At 41.2% G+C, this 25,740-nt stretch overlaps 1 protein-coding gene across 1 annotated transcript in view; it reads left to right on the forward strand.

The window, feature by feature from the left end:
- sema4e (semaphorin 4e) overlaps nt 1-25,740 on the forward strand; it is a 45,316-nt gene extending 19,576 nt beyond the window's left edge. The window contains exons 2-15 of the mRNA XM_062022180.1: nt 1,245-1,516; nt 4,734-4,879; nt 8,745-8,807; nt 8,883-8,981; nt 11,683-11,779; nt 11,859-11,969; nt 12,041-12,192; nt 18,509-18,687; nt 18,757-18,910; nt 18,977-19,199; nt 21,501-21,616; nt 21,690-21,847; nt 21,929-21,981; nt 24,644-25,740. Coding sequence (XP_061878164.1) covers nt 1,408-1,516; nt 4,734-4,879; nt 8,745-8,807; nt 8,883-8,981; nt 11,683-11,779; nt 11,859-11,969; nt 12,041-12,192; nt 18,509-18,687; nt 18,757-18,910; nt 18,977-19,199; nt 21,501-21,616; nt 21,690-21,847; nt 21,929-21,981; nt 24,644-25,275 — 2,292 coding nt within the window. The 5' untranslated portion in view covers nt 1,245-1,407 and the 3' untranslated portion in view covers nt 25,276-25,740. The remainder of the gene's footprint in view (nt 1-1,244; nt 1,517-4,733; nt 4,880-8,744; nt 8,808-8,882; nt 8,982-11,682; nt 11,780-11,858; nt 11,970-12,040; nt 12,193-18,508; nt 18,688-18,756; nt 18,911-18,976; nt 19,200-21,500; nt 21,617-21,689; nt 21,848-21,928; nt 21,982-24,643) is intronic.

Genomic DNA, 25,740 nt, shown 5'->3' on the forward strand with positions numbered 1-25,740 from the left:
GTAGTGCCTTGCTTCTGTGCCGGCATGATGAGACCAGTTTATTGCGTTTGTTTCAAGTGGACATGCTGGGGTGGTTTATAATATGTCATATAGCATGTCCACTTGAAACAAACGCAATAAACTGGTCTCATCAAGCAAGGCACTATTGTGTAACAATGGCCACACCCCCATGTAATGTACCTTATATATACAGGGAAACCTGCGAAACAGGCTTGTAGGGATGATATAACCTCTGTGTTTTTTGCTGACCTAACGTGTATATATATATATATATATATACATACTGTATATACACACATGCAGTCTGCTTTCGGCCCCCAGCCACACTTTTTATGCCCAATGCGGCCACGCCCTTCAAAAAGTTTGGACACCCCTGCTCTAAGCATTTATGTGAACATGAGCAGTAGTATTATTATGAAGGCTCTCCTTGCAGAATCCCCACAGTGTGAATGCACATCTCAGCATGGACATACAGTATATATTTAATATATATTTAATGCATACTCTTGGTAATGCTGACCAGTTAGCATTCACATCAATATAAATGACTACAACTGAATGCGTCCTCCTTTTAGTGTTTACTTCTACTTTTGATGCACAGTTGTGCCACTTTACAAGCCTATTTAATGCACATGTTCACAATATTGTTGCTAATTTGGGTTTAGAGGGGGAAACGAGGCAGGGTTTCGGGGACATTGTCAGTGGAGGTGGTGCACCAACGTGTCCGTGTACACTTTGCTGCTGAGTGACGCTGGCCTGGGGGTGAAAAATGTGGACCGTCTTATCGGGACTACATTCTCCGACGTGCCGCGGCCCGTCGGCACACCTCTCGGGACAGACGCCAGTACACGACGCACCCACTCGTGGTGATCGCAGCAGAAATAACACGGCTGATTGCTGCGTGTTGTGCGCTGGAGTGGAAAGAAACACAACACGTGAAACCCGGGTTGCAAAAAGCGGCGTGGCAAACTCTTCCCTGGCGTGTCTGCCAAGCCCTGGCTGGGTTATTGTATCTCCTTCATTGTGCTGCAGGAGAGCTAGACTTGACACCCCTGCACCCTGCTGAAGGCCTTTCACGGGCCCGCATTACCATCACTATGGCTCTGACAGAATTACCGCCGCACTGACTTTAGCTCGCCTCTTTCTTCCTTTCAACGCCTTTCTTTGCATGTTTTGCTGTACATCATTTTTCCCCGCTCCTTTCTGAATACATTTTGACGCTCGTACATCTTTGCCTCTTTCAGCCCGCCTGGGGTCCGTGCCATCCGTCTCACCATGGACCGCCTGCCGAGCAGGCCCGCTAAAGGGGCCCTTCAGTGGCGATCAAGCCACAGGTGACGCAAGTTTCCTTTGCTTACCGTACGACAGAAACAACACCGCCTGAATCGCCCTGACAACAAAGAGGCCATGCATCCTCTAGTCTGCATCAGCAGTTTTTGCCTCTTACCGCTGGCCTTGATGCTGGACCAGGACTCAACGCTGGACTGCGTTCCCCGCAGATCTGTGCCCTATCACAGTGAGTCTTGCTGCCATGGCTTACAAAATACACCCAAAACCACCAAAATGAAGCATACAGAGCATCCACTTTTCCCACATTTTGTTATGTTACAGCTTTGGAATACATTCATTTTGGTCCTCAAAATTCTACACACAATACCCCATCATTTTTTTTTAGTTTAGCAATTAAATAAAAATAAAAAAACGAATCCTGTCTCAGACGATCAAGTAGGTGCACCTGCTGGATGCGGAGGCCCTGGCTTTGTGTGTTTACACGTGGTCTGCGGCTGTGAGGCCGGTTGGATGTACCGCCAAATTCTCCAAAATGCCTTTGGCGACGGCATTAGGTAAAGAAATGAACATTTAATTCTCGGGCAACAGCTCAGGTGGACTATCCTGCAGTCGGATTGTCCCTCAAAACAACAGTCCAGTTGCAATTATGAATGCCCTGAGACTACAATGACCTGTTGAATGATAACATTCATAGACAATACTTAAAGTTAAAGTACCCATGATTGTCACACACACACACACGAGGTGTGGCGAAATTATTCTCTGCATTTGACACATCACCCTTGATCACCCCCTGGGAGGTGAGGGGAGCAGTGAGCAGCAGCGGTGGCCGCGCCCGGGAATCATTTTTGGGGATTTAACCCCCAATTCCAACCAAGCTGGGAGGTAATGGGTCCCATTTTTATAGTCTTTGGTATGACTCGGCCGGGGTTTGAACTCACAACCTACCCATCTCAGGGCGGACACTCCAACCACTAGGCCACCGAGTAGGTCAATTTTAACGTGAATGTAATTTTACAGTCGTGGTCAAAAGGTAACATACACTTGTAAAGAACATAATGTCAAGGCTGTCTTGAGTTTCCAATAATTTCTACAACTCTTAGCTAAATTTTTGTTTCATCTGACCACAGAACTTTCCTCCAGAAGGTCTTATCTTTGTCCATGTGATGACATCACATGGACAAAGATAAGACCTTCTGGAGGAAAGTTCTGTGGTCAGATGAAACAAAAATGGAGCTGTTTGGCCACAATACCCAGCAATATGTTTGGACATAACACCATCCCTACCGTCAAGCATGGTGGTGGTAGTATTATGCTCTGGGCCTGTTTTGCTGCCAATGGAACTGCTGCTTTACAGAGAGTAAATGGGACAATGAAAAAGGAGGTTGGATGGGACACGTCAGGGTTACCCCTTAATTTTTTGCACCGCCACACCTTGAAAATAAATAATAGTAATAAAGTTTTTTTTTTTACTTGAAAACAAATTAAAGTAATATCATATATTGTAGCCCCCAGAAGGAATCACACAAAGTTTGATGCTATTTTCAACTTTTATTACCAATCTTATGATAACAAATGGCACAACTCCAACAGTTTTTAAGCTTCTGTGTACACACTCTCGTCTCGTGAATCCGCGTTTGCCCGCCGCACACACAACAACACTTCCTCATTCTCCGCCAATCACCTTTCAGGCACGGACGGTGTGTTTGTAAACATGGGAAAAACTAACATCAAATCCAAACCACACGAATATTAAACACTAACATTAGCTGATGAGGTCTATTATTTGTGCACTATTGACAAGTGACCATATATTGATATATTATATTACTTTAATTTGTTTTAAAGTTTTTAAAAAAGCCCTTATTTCCAAGGTGTGGTGGTACTAAATTACAGGAAGGGGAAACCCTGTATATATATATATATATATATATATATATATATATATATATATATATATATATATATATATATATACACATACACACACACATTTATATATATGTATGTATATATATACACATATATATATATATATATACATATATATATACAGTATATGTATATATATGTATATGTATATATATTAGGGCTGTGAATCTTTGGGTGTCCCACGATTCAATTCAAAATCGATTCTTGGGGTCACGATTCGATTCAAAATCGATTTTTTTTTTTCAATTCAACACGATTCTCGATTCAAAAACGATATATATATATATATTTTTTTTTTTTTAATGAAAACAATACACAACAATACCATAATAATGCAGTACAATTTCAAAACCAAACCCGACCCAGCAACATTCAGAATAGCAATAAACAGAGCAATTGAGAGGAGACACAAACATGACACGGAACAATCTAAAAGTAGTGAGACAAAAATGAATATTATCAACAACAGTATCAATGTTAGTAACAATTTCAACATAGCAGTAATTACAAATCCCTCATTGATATTATCATTACAAATATTAATAAATACAAAAAATTCAAAAAATGAATAATAGTGTCACAGTGGCTTACACTTGCATCGCATCTCATAAACTAAATGTCTAATGATAATATCAATGAGGGATTTTTAATCACTGCTATGTTGAAATTGTAACTAATATTGATACTGTTGTTGATAGTATTCGTTTTTGTTGCACTATTTTTGGTTTATTTTTGGTTGGATTGATTAATTTAAAAAAATAAAACATTTTTTTTATAAATAATACAAATAAAAATAAATCGATTTTTTAAAAATGAGAATCAATTCTGAATCGCACAACGTGAGAATCGCGATTCGAATTCGAATCGATTTTTTCCCACACCCCTAATATACTGTATATATATATATATATATATATATATATATATATATATATATATATATATATATATTTATATTTATATTTATATTCACATATATATATATATATATACACATATATATATATATTTTTATATATATATATATATATATATATATATATATATATATATATATATATATATATATATATATATATATATATATATATATATATATATATACTGTATATGTATGTATATATATGCATATATATGTGTATGTATATGTATATATATTTATACATATACATACATATATATATTAGGGCTGCAACAACTAATCGATTAAAATCGATTATAAAAATAGTTGCCGATTAATTTAGTCATCGATTCGTTGGATCTATGCTATGCGCATGCGCAGAGGCTTTTTATTTATTTATTTAGATTTTTATTTTTTTTAATAAACCTTTATTTATAAACTGCAAAATTTACAAACAGCTGAGAAACAATAATCAAAATAAGTATGGTGCCAGTATGCTGTTTTTTTAAAACTCCAGCTCTTGCAGCGTAGAAAATATCAATGAATCACAGAGGTCTGAAATGTGTCACAGAGTTCCTCCACTCTAACCCCCTCCGTGTGTTTCCCAAAGGTGAGAGCGCTCTCCTCTTCCTTGAGGAGGGGGTGTCCAACTATACCACCATGTTGCTGCGAGAGGACCTGGGCCTGCTGCTGCTGGGCGCCAGGGAGGCGGTCTACGCCCTCGACCTCTTCGACATCTCCAAGAAGCAAGCCTCGGTGAGAACAACGCCTGCCGTGACCGCTCTCGTTAATCGTTTGCCAGCCCTACCTCGTAAATTCCACACCACTGATTTTTTTATGGCTCAGGGCATTGAGATGCAGGTCTGAAGAGAAAGCAAAGGCCTCTGTATGAAAAGAAGAGATAAGGTTATCTACACCTGCTTGTTTCACAATTAGAACAAACTTATTGTGTTGTATGAACAAACACGCGGATACACAGGTTAGTTATCTACCTTTTTCTCTCATGGCGTTATTAGCCTTTTTCACCTCAGGGCCCAACTTTTACACTACAGAAGGCCCCGGGGCCCACTCAAATATTAACACTGAATTAGTACCGTATTTTCCGGACTATAAGACGCACTTAAAGGCCTACTGAAAGCCACTACTAGCGACCACGCAGTCTGATAGTTTATATATCAATGATGAAATCTTAACATTGCAACACATGCCAATACGGCCGGGTTAACTTATAAAGTGCAATTTTAAATTTCCCGCTAAACTTCCGGTTGAAAACGTCTATGTATGATGACGTATGCGCGTGACGTCAATGGTTGAAACGGAAGTATGCGGATACATTGTATCACAATACAAACAGCTCTGTTTTCATCGCAAAATTCCACAGTATTCTGAACATCTGTGTTGGTGAATCTTTTGCAATTTATTTAATGAACAATGGAGACTGCAAAGAAGAAAGCTGTAGGTGGGATCGGTGTATTAGCGGCTGGCTGCAGCAACACAACCAGGAGGACTTTGACTTGGATAGCAGACGCGCTAGCCGATGCTAGCCGCCGACCGCATCGATGATCGGGTGAAGTCCTTCGTCGCGCCGTCGATCGCTGGAACGCAGGTGAGCACGGGTGTTGATGAGCAGATGAGGGCTGGCTGGCGTAGGTGGAGCGCTAATGTTTTTACCATAGCTCTGACGAGGTCCCGTAGCTAAGTTAGCTTCAATGGCGTCGTTAGCAACAGCATTGCTAGGCTTCGACAGGCGGCACAGCATTAACCGTGTAGTTACAGGTCCAGTGTTTGGTTCGGTGTCTCCTGATAGTAGTATTGTTGATCTTCTGTCTATCCTTCCAGTCAGGGGCTTATTTCTTTTGTTTCTATCTGCATTTAAGCACGATGCTATCACGTTAGCTCCGTAGCTAAAGTGCTTCACCGATGTATTGTCGTGGAGATAAAAGTCAATGTGAATGTCCATTTCGCGTTCTCGACTCTCACTTTCAAGAGGATATAGTATCCGAGGTGGTTTAAAATACAAATCCGTGATCCACAATAGAAAAAGGAGAGAGTGTGGAATCCAATGAGCCAGCTTGTACCTAAGTTACGGTCAGAGCGAAAAAAGATACGTCCTGCACTGCACTCTAGTCCTTCACTCTCACGTTCCTCATCCACGAATCTTTCAGCCTCACTCAAATTAATGGGGTAATCGTCGCTTTCTCGGTCCGAATCGCTCTAGCTGCTGGTGTAAACAATGGGGAAATGTGAGGAGCCTTTAAACCTGTGACGTCACGCTACTTCCGGTACAGGCAAGGCTTTTTTTATCAGCGACCAAAAGTTGCGAACTTTATCGTCGATGTTCTCTACTAAATCCTTTCAGCAAAAATATGGCAATATCGCAAAATGATCAAGTATGACACATAGAATGGATCTGCTATCCCTGTTTAAATTTTAAAAATTCATTTCAGTAGGCCTTTAAAATCCTTTTTTTTTCTCAAAACTTGACAGTGCGCTTTATAACCTGGCAGGGCTGGGCGATATGGCCTTTTATTAATATCTCAATATTTTTAAGCCATGTCACGATACACCATATATATCTGGATATTTTGCCTTAGCCTTGAATGAACACTTGATGCATATAATCACAGCAGTATGATGATTCTATGTGTCTACATTAAAACATTCTTCTTCATACTGCATTAATATATGCTACTTTTAAACTTTCATGCAGAGAGGGAAATCACAACTAAAAGTGTATTTATTAAACAGTTATTAAGCAGTGGCACAAACATTCATGTCATTTCCAAAACAGAAAGTGCAAGATTGTCAGAGACATTTTAAAACAAGCTATTAGTGCACTTTTGTGCATGATGTCACTAAGATGACATATCAAAACAACACTAAATTAAAGTGCACTTTTTGTACAGAACGCCACTGCAATAGTTTAAAACTAATAAAGTGCACTTTTGTGCATGATGTCACACAAGATATTTCAATAATAGGAGATGTCAGTTAAAATGAAATTGTATCGGTGGTAACAAAACTGAAAAATAAGACATCAACAGACAGTGATGGTATAGACATGATACTTGTGACTGTATCGTCAAACCTCTTTGTTATGTTTTTAATCTTTTCTTGTCAAACAGGGACCTTTCCGAATAGAATGAAGGTAGCAGAGGTCATTCCACTCTTTTAAAACGGGAGATAAACATAGATTTAGTAATTACAGAACAGTGTCACTGCTGTCTAAAATAATTGAAAAAATATTTGTAGAAAAAATGAGACAGTTTTATTGAAAATAACATGCTGTTGAATGGATTCTGGACCAATAGATCCACTGCTTCAGCTGTAATGAACAGTGTTGGGTTAGTTACTGAAAACCAGTAACTAGTTACAGTTACCAGTTACTTTATTTCAAAAGTAACTCAGTTACTATCTCAGTTTCTTACACCAAAAAGTAATGCGTTACTGTGAAAAGTAACTATTTAGTTACTTTATTTTTATTTTTAAGGCTCCCTTTAATGCCCTTTTAGCCTTCATTTCAGTACTGTTATTGCACTGGAGAATAATACAATCTGTTGATCAACTTGACATGCATTTGAACTGAACTCTGCTAAGCAATGTGGTCTTCGTACAACACACAAACAAATTGACAAAGCTATTTTAAATAGCTGCAACATAACATACATAAGTAACAAACAGCATTTTAACAACATAGCTGTAAAGCTGGCTTCACCCAAGGAAGGCACACACGACATACACAAAGCCTAACCAGGCATTTTTTTCTCTCAAGGAATTGTGAAATAAAATCATGTCTTCAGGAGATCAACACTGTACTGAAGCCCAGAATATTCTACACATTTCCCCAGTTTTAGTTTAGAGAAAAGGAAATATTGGCCTGGCCCACTAGCATCCCTTTTATGTTTGTGAACTTTATAGTCTATACATTTAGAGTGATGTGATAATCAAACACTCTAGAAGTTTAAAATGAAAGAGTATATAAGAGAATTGACAGAGTGTGTGTACCTTCAGTGCTGAATGATGAGCAGAGGCAGAGTTTGGAGTGTCTTCTTTAGCTTGCTTTCCATGTTTATATACTCACTGTGTCCAAGTACTTGGAACATGTTCTCCATGCCATTTGCTGTTTGATGCCCAATATCATGCTAATTAGCTGCCTGAAAGCGGGTGAACTGTAGAAATAGCCTGCATGTCTTCTAGCACATACGTTGCAATGGCTCTATCAATGTTGTCCTGACTAGCAGTCCCTCTGTTAAAATCCAGCCGCTGTTGCTTAGGTGGTGGTGGAGGTGGAGGTGGAGGTGAAGTGGCAACAGAGTCTGTGTCTCTCTTTACTTGCATGTTGCTTTTGTAGGTGTTTCAGCAGATTTGAATTGCTGTTTTGGGCAGTAGATAGGATCTTTGATCCAAGACACAACTTACATTTAACTAAAATTTTCTTTTCTTTGTGCTCGTCAAAAGAAAAGTAGTGACAATATCTCCGTGTTAAGAAACTCGACTCAGGCTCCCCCATGATGTCTTGTTGTTAGTAAACAGACACGCGCCCCCCTTAGTCATTTATAAAGTTGCTTGCCTGGTTAAGTGCATCCAACTCATCACTGAGAATATTTTCTTATTATTGAAGGTAAAATGGGAGGTGACAAAACAGCAAAAGGCCGACTGTCAAGGCAAAGGAAAAGAACCCGAGGTGAGTATTTATTTTTTTCATTTGCTGTTATTGAAAATCTCTCTAATCTGACATTTTTTCTCTCTCTCAAAACAGACAGAGTGCAAGAACTACATCCGGATTTTGCACAAGATGGCGGATGACAGGATGTACGTGTGTGGCACCAACGCCTTTAATCCCGAGTGCGGTTACATGGTGAGCCAATGGAGGAATTTATGTCTAAACTAGATGAGGCAATTCCTGAAGGAACTGCGTGTGAATGCTCCAATGCTGACAGAATGTAGTATGAGTGTAAGAATCATTTCAATGTTGGAATGCTTTGAATAGGTTGAAAAATGTGGGAATTGTGCAACTTGGAAAAATGTCCCATTCATTTCAATGGGAACGTCCTGGAAATTTGGGAATTTGGGCAAAATCTGGATTTTTTTTTAAAGGATTAGGATCATGAATGTCCTGTATGAGCTGAATTGGTTGGTGTTGGAAATGTTTAAATCGGTCAAGAAATGTTGAATTAGTTACAGTTTTTAATTGAGAAATTTCTGGAATTTCGGGAAAACCGGCAATTGTGGGAGGAGTAGTCGACAGGAAAAAAGGGTGGAAATAGGGCTTTGGAAAACCAGGAATTCTGGAAAATGTTCGAACTTGGGAAAAAAGTAGTTTGAATTTCCAGAATGGTGGAATGTGTTGATGGTAAAATGGTTTGAATCGGTTGAAAAATTTAAATGGGAATGGGAATTTCCCTAAAATTTGGTATTTTTGGGAAAAGCGTGATTATTTTTTAAAATGGCAAAAAAAAAACTTGAATGGTCTGAATGAAATGGTTGGTGTTGAAGTTTTTCAAATCGGTCGAGAAATGTTGAAGTAGTAACATGTTAAATTGAGAAATGGTATTACGAAATTCCTGGAATTTTGTGAAAACCGGGAATTTTTCCAGTTGAAAAAACAACTTCGTTTTTTGTCCTAATTAAGAGGAATGTTTTGACAGTTGAAGTGGGTTGAAAAATGTGGGAGGAGTAGTCGACAGGAAAAAAGGGTGGAAATAGGGCTTTGGAAAACCAGGAATTCTGGAAAAAAATGTAACTTGGGAAAAAGGGTAGTTTGAATTTCCAGAATGGTGTAATATGTTGATGGTAAAATGGTTTGAATCGGTTGAAAAATGTGGAAATGGTGGAAGTTTGAAAAATGGCCAATTCATTTTGATTGGGAAATTTGTCCCGGAAAACCTGGAATTCTGGGGAATTTGGAAATTTTGGGAATTTGTAGAGCGACAAAATCTGGAGAAGGAGAAGAAGTTGTTGAATAATAAATAGATTAATTTTGGTGTAAAAAGCCAATGAGTATTTCATTCCATGCTGGAAAAAGGTTACCAAAAAACGTGAATTCCTGGAAATGTGTTGAATGTGGAAAAATGGTTGTTTGAATGTCCAGGATGAGTTGAATGTGTTAGGGTTAGGGTTAGGGTTAGGGTTTGAATAGGTTGAAAAATGTGGGAATTGTGCAACTTGGAAAAATGTCCCATTCATTTCAATGGGAACGTCCTGGAAATTTGGGAATTTTGGCAAAATCTGGATTTTTTTTAGAATTGTTGAAGTAGAGCACACACGCACTTCCTGAACAAGCTGAATATTTTGAAGCTGGAACCGTTTGAATCAGATGAAAAATGTGGGAATTGTGGAACTTTGAAAAATGTCCCATTGATTAAATGGGAATTTCCCTAAGAATTTGGGAATTTTGGGGGAAAGCGGGATTCTTTTTTAAAATGGTAAAAAAAAACTTGAATGGTATGAATGAGTTGAAATGGTTGGTGTTGAAATTTTTCAAATCGGTCGAGAAATGTTGAAGTAGTAACATGTTAAATTGAGAAATGGTATTATGAAATTTCGGGAAAACCGGGAATTTTTGCAGTTCAAAAAACTAATTAAGAGGAATGTTTTGACAGTAGAACGGTTGAAAAATGTGGGAGGAAAAAGGGTGGAAATAGGGCTTTAGAAAACCAGGAATTCTGGAAAATCCTGGAATTGTTTTGAACTTGGAAAAAGGGTAGTTTGAATTTCCAGAATGGTGGAATATGTTGATGGTAAAATAGTTTGAATCGGTTGAAAAATGTGGAAATGGTGGAAGTTTGAAAAATGGTCAATTCATTTTGAATGGGAAAATTGTCCCGGAAAACCTGGAATTCTGGGAAATCTGGGATTTTTTTTTAGAATTGTTGAAGTAGATTTTGATTTAAATGGGAATGGGAATTTCTCTAAAATTTGGGATTTTGGGGAATAGCGTGATTATTTTTTTAAATGGTAAAAAAACAAACTTGAATGGCCTGAATGAGTTGAAATGGTTGGTGTTGAAATTTTTCAAATCGGTCGAGAAATGTTGAAGTAGTAACATGTTAAATTGACAAATGGTATTACGAAATTCCTGGAATTTTGGGAAAACCGGGAATGTTTCCAGTTGAAAAAACAACTTTGTTTTTTGTCCTAATTAAGAGGAATGTTTTGACGGTGGAACGGTTGAAGTGGGATGAAAAATGTGGGAGGAAAAAGGGTGGAAACCAGGAATTCTGGAAAATCCTGGAATTTTTTTGAACTTGGAAAAAGGGTAGTTGGAATTCCCAGAATGGTGGAATGTGTTGATGGTAAAATGGTTTGAATCGGTTGAAAAATGTGGAAATGGTGGAAGTTTGAAAAATGGCCAATTCATTTTGAATGGGAAAATTGTCCCGGAAAACCTGGAATTCTGGGAAATCTGGGAATTTTTTTGAATGTTCTGAGGGAAAACCCGCGATTCCTGAATAGCCTGAAATCTGGAGAGGAAGAAGAAGTTGTTGAATAATAAATAGATGAATTGTGGTGTAGAAAAGCAATGAGTATTTAATTCCATGCTGTGGTTCTGTATGGAGACCTATGCAGGTGGGAAGCTGACCCTGGAGCCTGGTGAGGATGGCAAAGGGAAATGTCCATTTGATCCCTTCCAAAGATACGCCTCCATCATGGTTGGTGAGTAGACTTGGGGAGTGGGAGTGGATTCAGCATGAAAGAAAAGTGTTTTATTGATCAAACATGTCTGTGTTGTCAGATGATGACTTATACTCCGCCACTTCTATGAACTTCCTGGGCTCTGAACCTGTCCTGATGCGAAGCTCCTCGTCTCCCATCCGCACTGAGCTCAGAAACTCCTGGCTCAATGGTGACGCAAGCACCGTTTCGGCCGCATTTGGAGAGAAAAGTCACGTTTTGATTTTTTTTCCTCCATACCAGAGCCCACCTTTGTCTCCATGGCCCACATGCCAGAGAGCGACCAAAGCGCGGAAGGAGACGACGACAAGGTCTACCTGTTCTTCAGCGAGACGGCGGTGGAGTGCGACTGCTACAATAAGCTGGTGGTGTCCCGCGTGGCCCGCGTCTGCAAGGTCAGATACAATAACATGTTTCATTTCATTGTTCAGCCACTCCAATAGGTCAGACTACCAGCCAATAGTAGAGATATTAACCGAATATGTCAATCAAATGAATCCGTTTCAGACACCCAGAAGACATTTTATAGCTCTGCTCCGCCGCTCCCACTCTGTGGAACGCTCTCCCTGACCACCTGAGGGCACCACAGACTGTGGATGCTTTTTAAAAAGGCTTAAAAACCCTTCTTTTTTTTAAAAAGCCTTATTTTAGATACCGTATTTTTCGGACTATAAGTCACAGTTTTTTTTCATAGTTTGGCCGGGGGTGCGACTTATACTCAGGAGCGACTTATGTGTGAAATGATTAACACATTAGCGTAAAATATCAAATAATATTATTTATCTCATTCACGTAAGAGACTAGACGTATAAGATTTCATGGGATTTAGCGATTAGGAGTGACAGATTGTTTGGTAAACGTATAGCATGTTCTATATGTTATAGTTATTTGAATGACTCTTACCATAATATGTTACGTTAACATACCAGGCACCTTCTCAGTTGGTTATTTATGCCTCATATAACGTACACTTATTCAACCTGTTGTTCACTATTCAGTAGGCCTTTAAAGGCCTACTGAAAGCCACTACTAGCGACCACGCAGTCTGATAGTTTATACATCAATGATGAAATCTTAACATTGCAACACATGCCAATACGGCCGGGTTAACTTATAAAGTGCAATTTTAAATTTCCCGCTAAACTTCCGGTTGAAAACGTCTATGTATGATGCTGTATGCGCGTGACGTCAATGGTTGAAACGGAAGTATTCGGACACATTGTATCACAATGCAAAAAGCTCTGTTTTCATCGCAAAATTCCACAGTATTCTGGACATCTGTGTTGGTGAATCTTTTGCAATTTGTTTAATGAACAATGAAGACTGCAAAGAAGAAAGTTGTAGGTGGGATCGGTGTATTAGCGGCTGGCTGTAGCAACACAACCAGGAGGACTTTGACTTGGATAGCAGACGCGCTAGCCGCCGACCGCACGGATGATCGGGTGAAGTCCTTCGTCCTTCCGTCGATCGCTGGAACGCAGGTGAGCACGGGTGTTGATGAGCAGATGAGGGCTGGCTGGCGTAGGTGGATAGCTAATGTTTTTAGCATAGCTCTGTGAGGTCCCGTTGCTAAGTTAGCTTCAATGGCGTCGTTAGCAACAGCATTGTTAAGCTTCGCCAAGCTGGAAATTATTAACCGTGTATTTACAGGTCCATGGTTTAATAGTATTGTTGATCTTCTGTCTATCCTTCCAGTCAGGGGTTTATTTATTTTGTTTCTATCTGCATTTGAGCCCGATGCTATCACGTTAGCTCCGTATCTAAAGAGCTTCGCCGATGTATTGTCGTGAAAATAAAAGTCACTGTGAATGTCCATTTCGCGTTCTCGACTCTCATTTTCAAGAGGATATAGTATCCGAGGTGGTTTAAAATACAAATCCGTGATCCACAATAGAAAAAGGAGAGAGTGTGGAATCCAATGAGCCAGCTTGTACCTAAGTTACGGTCAGAGCGAAAAAAGATACGTCCTGCACTGCACTCTAGTCCTTCACTCTCACGTTCCTCATCCATGAATCTTTCATCCTCACTCAAATTAATGGGGTAATCGTCGCTTTCTCGGTCCGAATTGCTCTCGCTGCTGGTGTAAACAATAGGGAAATGTGAGGAGCCTTTCAACCTGCGACGTCACGCTACTTCCGGTACAGGCAAGGCTTTTTTTATCAGCGACCAAAAGTTGCGACCTTTATCGTCGATGTTCTCTACTAAATCCTTTCAGCAAAAATATGGTAATATCGCGAAATGATCAAGTATGACACATAGAATGGATCTGCTATCCCCGTTTAAATAAGAACAATTCATTTCAGTAGGCCTTTAAATTGCCTTTCAAATGTCTATTCTTGGTGTTGGGTTTTATCAAATAAATGTCCCCAAAAAATGCGACTTATACTCCAGTGCGACTTATAGTCCGAAAAATACGGTATAAGCATACTAGTTTTAGCTATTTGGCTGTTCTAGTTTTTATTTTTATTTATTTTTTTATTATCTTTTTATTTTTATTTTTTTAATACACTGTAGCACTTTGAGGTTGTTTACTCAATGTAAAGTGCTTTTTACAAATAAAATCTATTATTATTATTATTATAGAGAATACTGTACTTTCTGGGTTATAGAGCGCACCGGTATTCAAGACGCACCTACCAAGTTTTAGAAGAAACACATCTTTTTACTTATACTAGCTGCACCAGACCATACACCGCAGATACACACCCCAACACCCGTGAAGTCACGTTGTGTAAATGGTAAATAAAGAGAGAATACAATGATTTGCAAATCCTTTTCAACTTATTGAATAAACTGCAAAGACAAGATGGACATGTGACTTGAAGATGATCTGTAAAACATCATCTATGCAACATTTGGACCAAAGAACCACCATCACATGTCATGTAGACCACAAGGAAGTCTTTTATATTTAGAAAATAATCATAATATGACCCCTTTAATGCGCCTTTTGTATGAAAATAGACCAGTGCGCCTTATAGTCCGGTGCGCCTTATGGCCCGAAACATATTGTACACTATTTGTGTCTCTGAAGAACCTGTCCTATCATCAAGTGTCAAATTACACCACCGAATACCCTTTTTTGTCTGCTCTTCACGGGGCAGTTTGAAGAGGATTTTTAAGTGTGCTGTCATTCTTGGGCCTTAGGGTGTTTTGACAGAAGCATATCAGACGTGCATTAGGACACGCAGGAAATGTTTTCGTCGGTTAAAAAGTTGCACGGTTTTTGTGGCCTCAGAACACTTCCTCAGCTATTTCCGCTTGCCTGGTTGCCAAGCTGAGTGTCTTCACTTTTTTCACTGTTCCTTACTGTGACTTAGTAAAAAAAAAAAAACACTCAAAATTAACTTACATTTTGTGATGAAAAGCTTACATTTAAAAAAAACAACAACATTTTTTTAGACAGTTCAGCTAAATGTTAAGTTTTATGTACATATATGAATCTAAAGTTCTGCCCTACATCAAACATCTTCTGCCCATGTGCTTACTTAGCCTCAAAGCAAGAGTGTTAAAAAAAGAGCGTGACACAAGAGGAAGTTGAATAATGTAACTACAAATCTTTTTACGCTCGCGTCGCAATTAAGAATGTTAAAAAGTGAGACTTTGTGTTTACTTTGAAATAACTGGGTAACGTTTCTGTTACACCTGTACGGCAGGAAAGTAGGAGAAATAGGGTTTAAAATGTAGTGGCTCTGCGGTTGAGTTTGTCGTGACCCCAGGACGCAGACACGGACGGCGACGTGCAGGTAAAATAGTTTAAATAAACTGGGAAGAATTAAAAAATGTAGCCAACATCAGGCGAGTGCAGAGTGTGCAGTGTCACTCTACAATAGTCTACCGATAAACCAGAAGGAACTTAAATAAGCCTAATCACCAATTAAAAAGAGGCGCGCTGGAGGGAAAGAGAACAGAAAATGGAGAACCCTCTAGCACAGGTGTCAAACTCAAGGCCCAGGGGCTAGATCTGGCCCCTCACATCCCTCTTAATGGCCTGCGAAAACCTAGAAATAATATTTGTCAATAAAGTACTTTTCTTACTACCGTATTTTCCGGACTATAAGGTGCACTTAATATCCTTTTTTCCCCTCAAAACTCGACAGTGCGCCTTACAACCCGATGCGCCTAATGTACGGAATAATTCTGGTTGTGCTTGCCGACCTCGAAGCAATTTTATTTGGTACATGGTGTAATGATAAGTGTGACCAGTAGATGGCAGTCACACATAAGAGATACGTGTAGACTGCAATATGATGGCAATATGACTCAAGTAAACAACACCAACATTTTTTATGTTCCATTGAAAATATAGAACATTACACACGGCACTCAAAAATCTATCAAAATGTTTTAGTACGACTTTGGTACGCTATGACTGGTGGACCACGTTGAATAACATGGCGGACTACACAACATGACGTGGCGGGCCACCATAAATTATGTGGCAGACCACATTTAATGATGTGGCAGACCACATAACGATGCGGCGGGCCACAATAAATGATTTGGCAGACCACAATTAATGTGGCGGACCACATTCAATAACATGGCAGACCACAATAAATGATGTGGCGGCCCACTTTGAAAAACATGGCGGGCCACAATAAATGATGTGGCTGGCCACAATAAATGATTTGGCAGACCACAATTAATGTGGCGGACCACATTCAATAACATGGCGGACCACAATAAATGACGTGGCGGCCCACTTCGAAAAACATGGCGGGCCACATAACATGATGTGGCGGGCCACATAACATGATGTGGCTGGCCACAATAAATTATGTGGCAGGCCACATTAAATTACTGGCGGAGCACATTAAATGATGTGGCGGACCACATAACGACGTGGCGGGCCACAATAAATGATGTGGCGGACCACATTCAATAAAATGTCGGGCCACATTAAATGACTGGCTGACCACAATAAATGATGTGGCGGACCACATTAAAGGACTGGCGGACCACAATCAATTTGATGGCAGACCACATTGAATAACATGGCGGACTACATAACATGGCGGACTACATAACATGACGTGGCGGGGTCATGATAAATGATGTGGCGGACCACATTAAATTACTGGCGGAGCACATTAAATGATGTGGCGGAGCACATTAAATGATGTGGTGGACCACATAACGACGTGGCGGGTCACGTTAAATTACTGGCGTAGCACATTAAATGATGTGGCGGGCCACATAATGACGTGCCACATTAAATTACTGGTGGAGCACATTAAATGATGTGGCGCACCACATAACGACGTGGCGGACCACAATAAATGATTTGGCGGACCACAATTAATGACGTGGCGGCCCACTTTGAAAAACATGGCGGGCCACATAACATGATGTGGCTGGCCACAATAAATGATGTGGCAGGCCACATTAAATTACTGGCGGAGCACATTAAATGATGTGGCGGAGCACATTAAATGATGTGGCGGAGCACATTAAATTATGTGGCGGACCACATAACGACGTGGCGGGCCACGATAAATTATGTGGCGGACCACATTCAATAAAATGTCGGGCCACGTTAAATGACTGGCTGACCACAATAAATGATGTGGCGGACCACATTAAATGACTGGCGGACCACAATCAATGATGTGGCGGACCACATTGAATAACTTGGCGGACTACATAACATAGCGGACTACATAACATGACGTGGCGGGGTCATGATAAATGATGTGGCGGACCACATTAAATTACTGGCGGAGCACATTAAATGATGTGGCGGAGCACATTAAATGATGTGGTGGACCACATAACGACGTGGCGGGTCACGTTAAATTACTGGCGGAGCACATTAAATGATGTGGCGGGTCACATAATGACGTGCCACATTAAATTACTGGTGGAGCACATTAAATGATGTGGCGCACCACATAACGACGTGGCGGACCACAATAAATGATTTGGCAGACCACAATTAATGACGTGGCGGACCACATTCAATAACATGGCGGACCACAATAAATGATTTGGCGGCCCACTTTGAAAAACATGGCGGGCCACATAACATGATGTGGCTGGCCACAATAAATGATGTGGCGGGCATTAAATTACTGGCGTAGCACATTAAATGATGTGGCGGACCACATAACGAGTGACATCATTTATTGTGGCTGGCCACAAATAAATGACGTGGCGGGCATTAAATTACTGGCGGAGCACATTAAATGATGTGGCGGACCACATAACGACGTGACATCATTTATTGTGGCTGGCCACAATAAATTATGTGGCGGGCATTAAATTACTGGCGGAGCACATTAAATGATGTGGCGGACCACATAACGACGTGGCGGGCCACAATAAATTACGTGGCGGGTCATGTTAAATTACTGGCGGAGCACATTAAATGATGTGGCGGACCACATAACGACGTGGCGGGCCACAATAAATTACGTGGCGGGTCATGTTAAATTACTGGCGGAGCACATTAAATGATGTGGCGGGCCACAATAAATTATGTGGCGGGTCACGTTAAATTACTGGCGGAGCACATTAAATGATGTGGCGGGCCACAATAAATTATGTGGCGGGTCACGTTAAATTACTGGCGGAGCACATTAAATGATGTGGCGGACCACATAACGATGCGGCGGGTCACAAAAAACTAATTAGCCAGCAGTTTTCTGCACCAAGTTAATATTATTATTAATAGAGTGAGTTCCCAGGATCTGTCTTTGTCATCCCCAGGGGGATCTTGGAGGTGAGAGGACCCTTCAGAAGAAGTGGACTTCCTTCCTGAAGGCCAGACTGGAATGTCCTGTCCTGGACTCTCAGGTCCCGCACGTGATCCGGGACACGTACCGCTGGTGTGACCCCCGCCAGCCCTGGAAGGAGTGTTTGTTCTTCGCCGTCTTCACGCCACAGTTGTACGTTACTTCTGTGCTGGATGTTCCCTGACAGGAAGTGTGCGCCTCACCCTGCCTTTGTGTGTCCAGCGACACGTCACACCTGTCCGCCGTCTGCGCCTACCGCGTGGCGGACATCACCAAGGTCTTTGCCGAGGGCAAGTTCAAGACGCCGGTTGCCGTGGAGACCTTTATCAAGTGGGTGATGTACAGCGGAGATGTCCCCGTGCCTCGGCCTGGAGCTGTGAGTGTGGCCCCTCCTTAGAAGTCCTGGAAAACCTTTTTGACTTAATCCTTTCCTCCTCATCAGTGCATAGACCATGAGGCTCGCCAGGCAGGCATCACTCAGTCCCTGGACCTCCCAGACCGGACTCTGCAGTTCATCCAGGACAGGCCCCTGATGGACCAGGCCATCAAGCCTGTGGGGGCCAAACCTCTGCTGGTGAGGAGAGGATCCGCCTTCACCTGCATCGTAGTCCAGCAGGTGCAGGCCGCAGACGGCCAGAAGTACCATGTGATGTTCATCGGCACAGGTGTGTCTTCTGTGTAGTTTATATCATGTGTTGTAGTTTATAATGACACTACATGGTGTGTTGTAGTTTATAATGACACTACATGGTGTGTTGTAGTTTATAATGACACTACATGGTGTGTTGTAGTTTATAATGACACTACATGGTGTGTTGTAGTTTATAATGACACTACATGGTGTGTTGTAGTTTATAATGACACTATGTGGTGTGTTGTAGTTTATAATGACACTACAAGGTGTGTTGTAGTTTATAATGACACTACGTGGTGTGTTGTAGTTTATAATGACACTACATGGTGAGTTGTAGTTTATAATGACACTACGTGGTGTGTTGTAGTTTATAATGACACTACGTGGTGTGTTGTAGTTTATAATGACACTACATGATGTGGCGGACCGCATTAAATTACGAGCTGTCCACGATAAATGATGTGGCAAAGAAAACGGCATACATTAGCACCACCATTTTATTGGCCACAGGTTTCAAAGAGTAGGAAAAATGTGGCGTCTTATACTCTGTAATTTACGGTGTTTATTCCCTTGTGACTTTTTCTTGTATAATTACAAGTTTCTTCAAGAACATTGTACACACAACACATGTAGTTGTGTATTTGTGCATACAACACATGTAGTTGTGTACGTGTACATACAACACATATACTTGTGTGTTTGTAAAAAACCCTGTTTCCATATGAGTTGGGAAATTGTGTTAGATGTAAATATAAACGGAATACAATGATTTGCAAATCCTTTTCAAGCCATATTCAGTTGAATGCACTACAAAGACAACATATTTGATGTTCAAACTCATAAACTTTATTTATTTTTTGCAAATAATAATTAACTTAGAATTTCTTGGCTGCAACACGTGCCAAAGTAGTTGGGAAAGGGCATGTTCTCCACTGTGTTACATGGCCTTTCCTTTTAACAACACTCAGTAAAGGTTTGGGAACTGAGGAGACACATTTTTGAAGCTTCTCAGGTGGAATTCTTTCCCATTCTTGCTTGATGTACAGCTTAAGTTGTTCAACAGTCCGGGGGTCTCCCTTGTGTTATTTTAGGCTTCATAATGCGCCACACATTTTCAATGGGAGACAGGTCTGGACTACAGGCAGGCCAGTCTAGTACCCGCACTCTTTTACTATGAAGCCACGTTGATGTAACACGTGGCTTGGCATTGTCTTGCTGAAATAAGCAGGGGCGTCCATGGTAACGTTGCTTGGATGGCAACATATGTTGCTCCAAAACTTGTATGTACCTTTCAGCATTAATGGTGCCTTCACAGATGTGTAAGTTACCCATGTCTTGGGCACTAATACACCCCCATACCATCACACATGCTGGCTTTTACACTTTGCGCCTATAACAATCCGGATGGTTCTTTTCCTCTTTGGTCCGGAGGACACGACGTCCACAGTTTCCAAAAACAATTTGAAATGTGGACTCCTCAGACCACAGAACACTTTTCCACTTTGTATCAGTCCATCTTAGATGAGCTCAGGCCCAGCGAAGCCGACGGCGTTCCTGGGTGTTGTTGATAAACGGTTTTCGCCTTGCATAGGAGAGTTTTAACTTGCACTTACAGATGTAGCGACCAACTGTAGTTGCTGACAGTGGGTTTCTGAAGTGTTCCTGAGCCCATGTGGTGATATCCTTTACACACTGATGTCGCTAGTTGATGCAGTACAGCCTGAGGGATGGAAGGTCACGGGCTTAGCTGCTTACGTGCAGTGATTTCTCCAGATTCTCTGAACCCTTTGATGATATTACGGAGCGTAGATGGTGAAATCCCTAAATTCCTTGCAATAGCTGGTTGAGAAAGGTTTTTCTTAAACTGTTCAACAATTTGCTCACGCATTTGTTGACAAAGTGGTGACCCTCGCCCCATCCTTGTTTGTGAATGACTGAGCATTTCATGGAATCTACTTTTATACCCAATCATGGCACCCACCTGTTCCCAATTTGCCTGTTCACCTGTGGGATGTTCCAAATAAGTGTTTGATGAGCATTCCTCAACTTTATCAGTATTTATTGCCACCTTTCCCAACTTCTTTGTCACGTGTTGCTGGCATCAAATTCTAAAGTTAATGATTATTTGCACAAAAAAAATGTTTATCAGTTTGAACATCAAATATTTTGTCTTTGTAGCATATTCAACTGAATATGGCTTGAAAATGATTTGCAAATCATTGTATTCCGTTTATATTACATCTAACACAATTTCCCAACTCATATGGAAACGGGGTTTGTACATACAACACATGTAGTTGTGTATACAACATGTAGTTGTGTATTTGTACAGAGGATGGCATGCTGCTGAAGGCGGTCAACTACGATGGAGAGATGTTCATCATTGAGCAAGTTCAAATCTTCCCGGCCGCTCACTCTGTTAAGATCCTGAGGTTTTCCGACATGACGGTAATGTTGGGGTACTTGTTGTCACTTGTGTGTGTGTGTGTGACACTGACACAACAATCACACACACGTACAGGATCATCTGTACGCAGGCTCGGACTACGCAGCAGTGCAGGTTCCTGTGGTCACCTGTGGGAGATCCTCCTCCTGTTTGGACTGTGTCCTAGCCCGAGACCCCCACTGTGGTTGGGATGATGTCACCGGGAGTTGCATCACCATTTCCAGTACACAAAGGTAGCTTCTTTTTTTGGTTTTTGTTTTCTCCCCCGTGTGAGGAGCATTATGACCAAGTGACATGATGGTGGTCTTCTTCAGAGGACTAATCCAGAGCGCGAAGGAAGGAGACGCTTCTCTTTGCCCAAAAGCTGGTGAGTTGCACTATACACCTTTTTTTATATTAATCAATATGGATAATTATTGATACTTTTATGACTTATTCAAGCCTGCCAATAAATACAACTTACCAACTTACCATCTTTTTTTTAGTAGTAGCCAGTCAGCTGGGCTGAGGTGATACAATAATTAAAGTAGATCTGAGTGTAGTTGCCGCTTTGAGACACTAGATGGCGGTGCTGCTCAAGCTATTCAACATTACACAGACTGGGAAGCTTCTCATGTCGTCGCACCGTCTGCATTAAAACTTCTGAAACCATGTTGTGATTAGCTATAGTGTTGTAGACTAATCTGGATAATAACTGGACGTAGAAAACTCTTATTTCTCAGTTTAGTCTGGGAGCTCTTTATTTATTTTACCTCTTGTTCGAACACCGGCATTTCCTCTACTTCCGGTTAGCGAAGCGCAATACATCCTGTTACAGCAGTGAGGATACAGACTTTCACAATAATGGTTTAAGCAGCAAACATTACAACCGGGGGTTGATACATGTCGCCTGTACTGTATAAAAATACAAAATAACGAACACTGAGGCTCCAGTTACTTTATTTCGTTTGTTTTCAAGGCCTCCGCTCCACAACAAGTGTCACCACTTCCGCTCTTGGCGCCTTCAAAATAAGAGCTCAAGGCATAGTTATAGGCTCAGTTATATTATAACTGTATAACAGCTTATAACAGGAACTTGACATCACAAAGAGGCAAGTCCATAAAAATAAGTTACACCAACACAACTAAAGACAAGTTTGTGTTATTGAGTTAATGTATCAATATATTATTATTATTAGATGTTTCTCTTGTCACTCCGTGCAGTTAAAAACACAGCTAAACAAAAAGGCGGGGCAACCAAACCCTTTGTCGCCGATACTGTCACGTGATTGGCTGTAAGAGTGTCCCTCCCATTGGTCAGTGTATACTGTCACCTGATTGGCTGTAAGCGTGTCCCTCCCATTGCTCAGTGAATACTGTCACCTGATTGGCTGTAATCGTGTCCCTCCCATTGCTCAGTGAATACTGTCACCTGATTGGCTGTAAGCGTGTCCCTCCCATTGCTCAGTGAATACTGTCTCCTGATTGGCTGTTAGCGGGTCCCTCCCTTTGCTCTGTGACACTTCCTGTTTCCTGTGGTCCCAAAGCGCGAGTGACCTTGTCACGCCAAATTTCTTCCCATTACAAAAACTTTCCTATCCCCAATTTACTTCCGGGGTAATTTCCTCCTACGTCATTTACTCTTACTTACGTCATTGACAACGATCGATAGCACTTCGGCTTTGACTGCCCGTCGCTGGTTTTGAGCCTCATAAAACGAATCTTGCTTCATCATTTCCGGTTTCTGCCTACCAATATTTTGGTACCGGTACCAAAATTATTTCGATGTTTTTCTAAATAAAGGGGACCACAAAAAAAATGCATTATCGTCTTTATTAGAAAAGAAAAATGTTAGTGTACATGAAACATATGTTTATTATTGTAATTTAGTCCTTAAATATAATAGTGAACATACTAGACAACTTGTCTTTTAGTAGTAAGTAAACAAACAAAGTCTCCTAATTAGTCTGCAGTAACATATTGTGTCATTTATACACCTATTATTTTGTACACATTATGAGGGACAAACTGTAAAAATTTATTATTAATCTACTTGTTCATTTACTGTTAATATCTGCTTATTTTCTCTTTTAACATGTTCTATCTGTTCAAATGTAATAATCACTTATTCTTCTCTTCTTTGGTACTTTACATTAGTTTTGGATGATACCACACATGTAGGTATCGATCCGATACCAAGTAGTTACAGGATCATACATTGGTCATAATCAAAGTCCTCATGTGTCCAGGGACATATTTACTGACTTTATAAACATAATATGAATTTGAAAAAAATGAAAGAAGATGTTGTGATGCCAAAAAATATCGACGTAATCATAGTAGTATCGACTAGATACGCTCTTGTACTTGGTATCATTACAGTGGATGTCAGGTGTAGGCGTTTGTTTACATTGTGACGCTGGTGAGCTATTGTATCCTCCTACGGTGTGTAGTAAAGCATGTTTAGCTATTCCTCGTCCTCCGGTGATAATGATACTTGTAAGAAACATACTTTATTTGTTGCCATGGAGACGAGGATTAGTGATTTAGAAGTAGCTAAAGCACCTCTTCCTGAGGGCGTTTCAGTGTTATAACTTCACCTTTATCTTTACTTTTTACACCAAAATGCGTCCGTTCTCCCTTTTCTGTCTACACACTGTGTCTGCTTGTATGTACTCTGTGTGTGTGTGCGCCGCCGAACATGCTCCTCTGCTTGTAAAACCAGCGATGTCACGACGTGATGACGACAACGGGGGGTTTGTGGGGGCCCGGTACTTTTTAGAGGCGGTATAGTACCGAATATCAGTGTGAGAATGTGTGTGTGAATGGGTGAATGAGGAAATAGTGTCAAAGCGCTTTGAGTTCCTTAAAAAAGGTAGAAAAGCGCTATACAAGTACAACCCATTTACCATTTACCATATGATTCATTAGTATCGCGGCACTATACTAATACCGGTATACCGTTCAACCCTAGTCCCAATACTTTTGTCCTTATTGTATAGGTGTTTTTGAGGTTGAATATAGTGAGGAGTCTTCCATTTTGTTCGCAGCCCCTGTTCCAGTGGTGAATCGGTCCATATCCCCCAGCGAGAACGTGAAGCTTCTCTGTGCCTCGCCGTCCGACCTGGCGACCAGCAGCTGGGAGCAGGACGGCCGCCACCTGACCTCCTCGCGCCACCTCCAGCTCCTGCCAGACGGGCTCCTCATCCTCAACGCCACCGAGTCCGACGCGGGGCTCTACCGCTGCGTGTGGGCGGAGCGGTCCAAAGGGGGCGAGTACGCCGTCGCCGTGGTTGAGTACCAGCTGAGCGTGAAAGCCGATTCCGGACCGGCGCCCGAGCCCCGGCGAGCTGGCGCCTCCATGGCGGGATGGCAGACTGCCGTCGGGGTTCTGCTGCTTCTTCTCCTGGCTCTTTTGGCCTGGAACTTTTACAGCGGCCATCTACCGCTGCCCCGGGCGTGCGGCAGGACGAGAGGACGAGAGGACGGGTCACGTGACCACGCGTCCGCCGACCCGGACGCTCTGAGGTCCGGGCGGGGGGAGGACAAGATGCTGGTGCCTGGAAGTCACAACTTCAGGAGTAACAACAACCACACGGATGGAAACGGCGGGGAAGAAGACGACGCCACCAGAGTCACGCTTTCCTCTTTGCAGTTTATCAACGACGAGTCCGAAATTTAGGAAGCTGTGTGGTCATGTGACCTTTTCAGCTGTGTGGTCATGTGACCTTTTCAGAGCCAAAAAAATCAATTGTCGAGGTGTACCCCAACTTGTGACGCACTCTACTCTGTATAGAAAAGGTATAAATAATTATGGGTTCAAACGTTAATATTGAGGAATCTCCATTCTAACTACTTGTAGATATTTACTTTTTTTTTTTTTTTTTTAGCAGGATTGTAGCAAGTGTTACTCCTTACATCCTCACAAGATGTGACTTGCCAAGAATGTGAAGAACATGTGGACGTAGTTCCTCAGTCACACCAAATCTTGCCTCTTCTGAAATACCTGCACTCGGTCACTGCCGACCTTGATTTTTGTCCTTCTTTTGGTTTGCGTTGCATCTCTGGTCATGTCGTGCCTCGCAGTTAAAGTTTGTTGTTTGGTTACTTTTTACACGAAATGCAAAAGTTGCACAGTAAAATGTGT

This window comes from Entelurus aequoreus, linkage group LG16 (assembly GCF_033978785.1).
Source record: "Entelurus aequoreus isolate RoL-2023_Sb linkage group LG16, RoL_Eaeq_v1.1, whole genome shotgun sequence".
NCBI lineage: Eukaryota > Metazoa > Chordata > Actinopteri > Syngnathiformes > Syngnathidae > Entelurus > Entelurus aequoreus.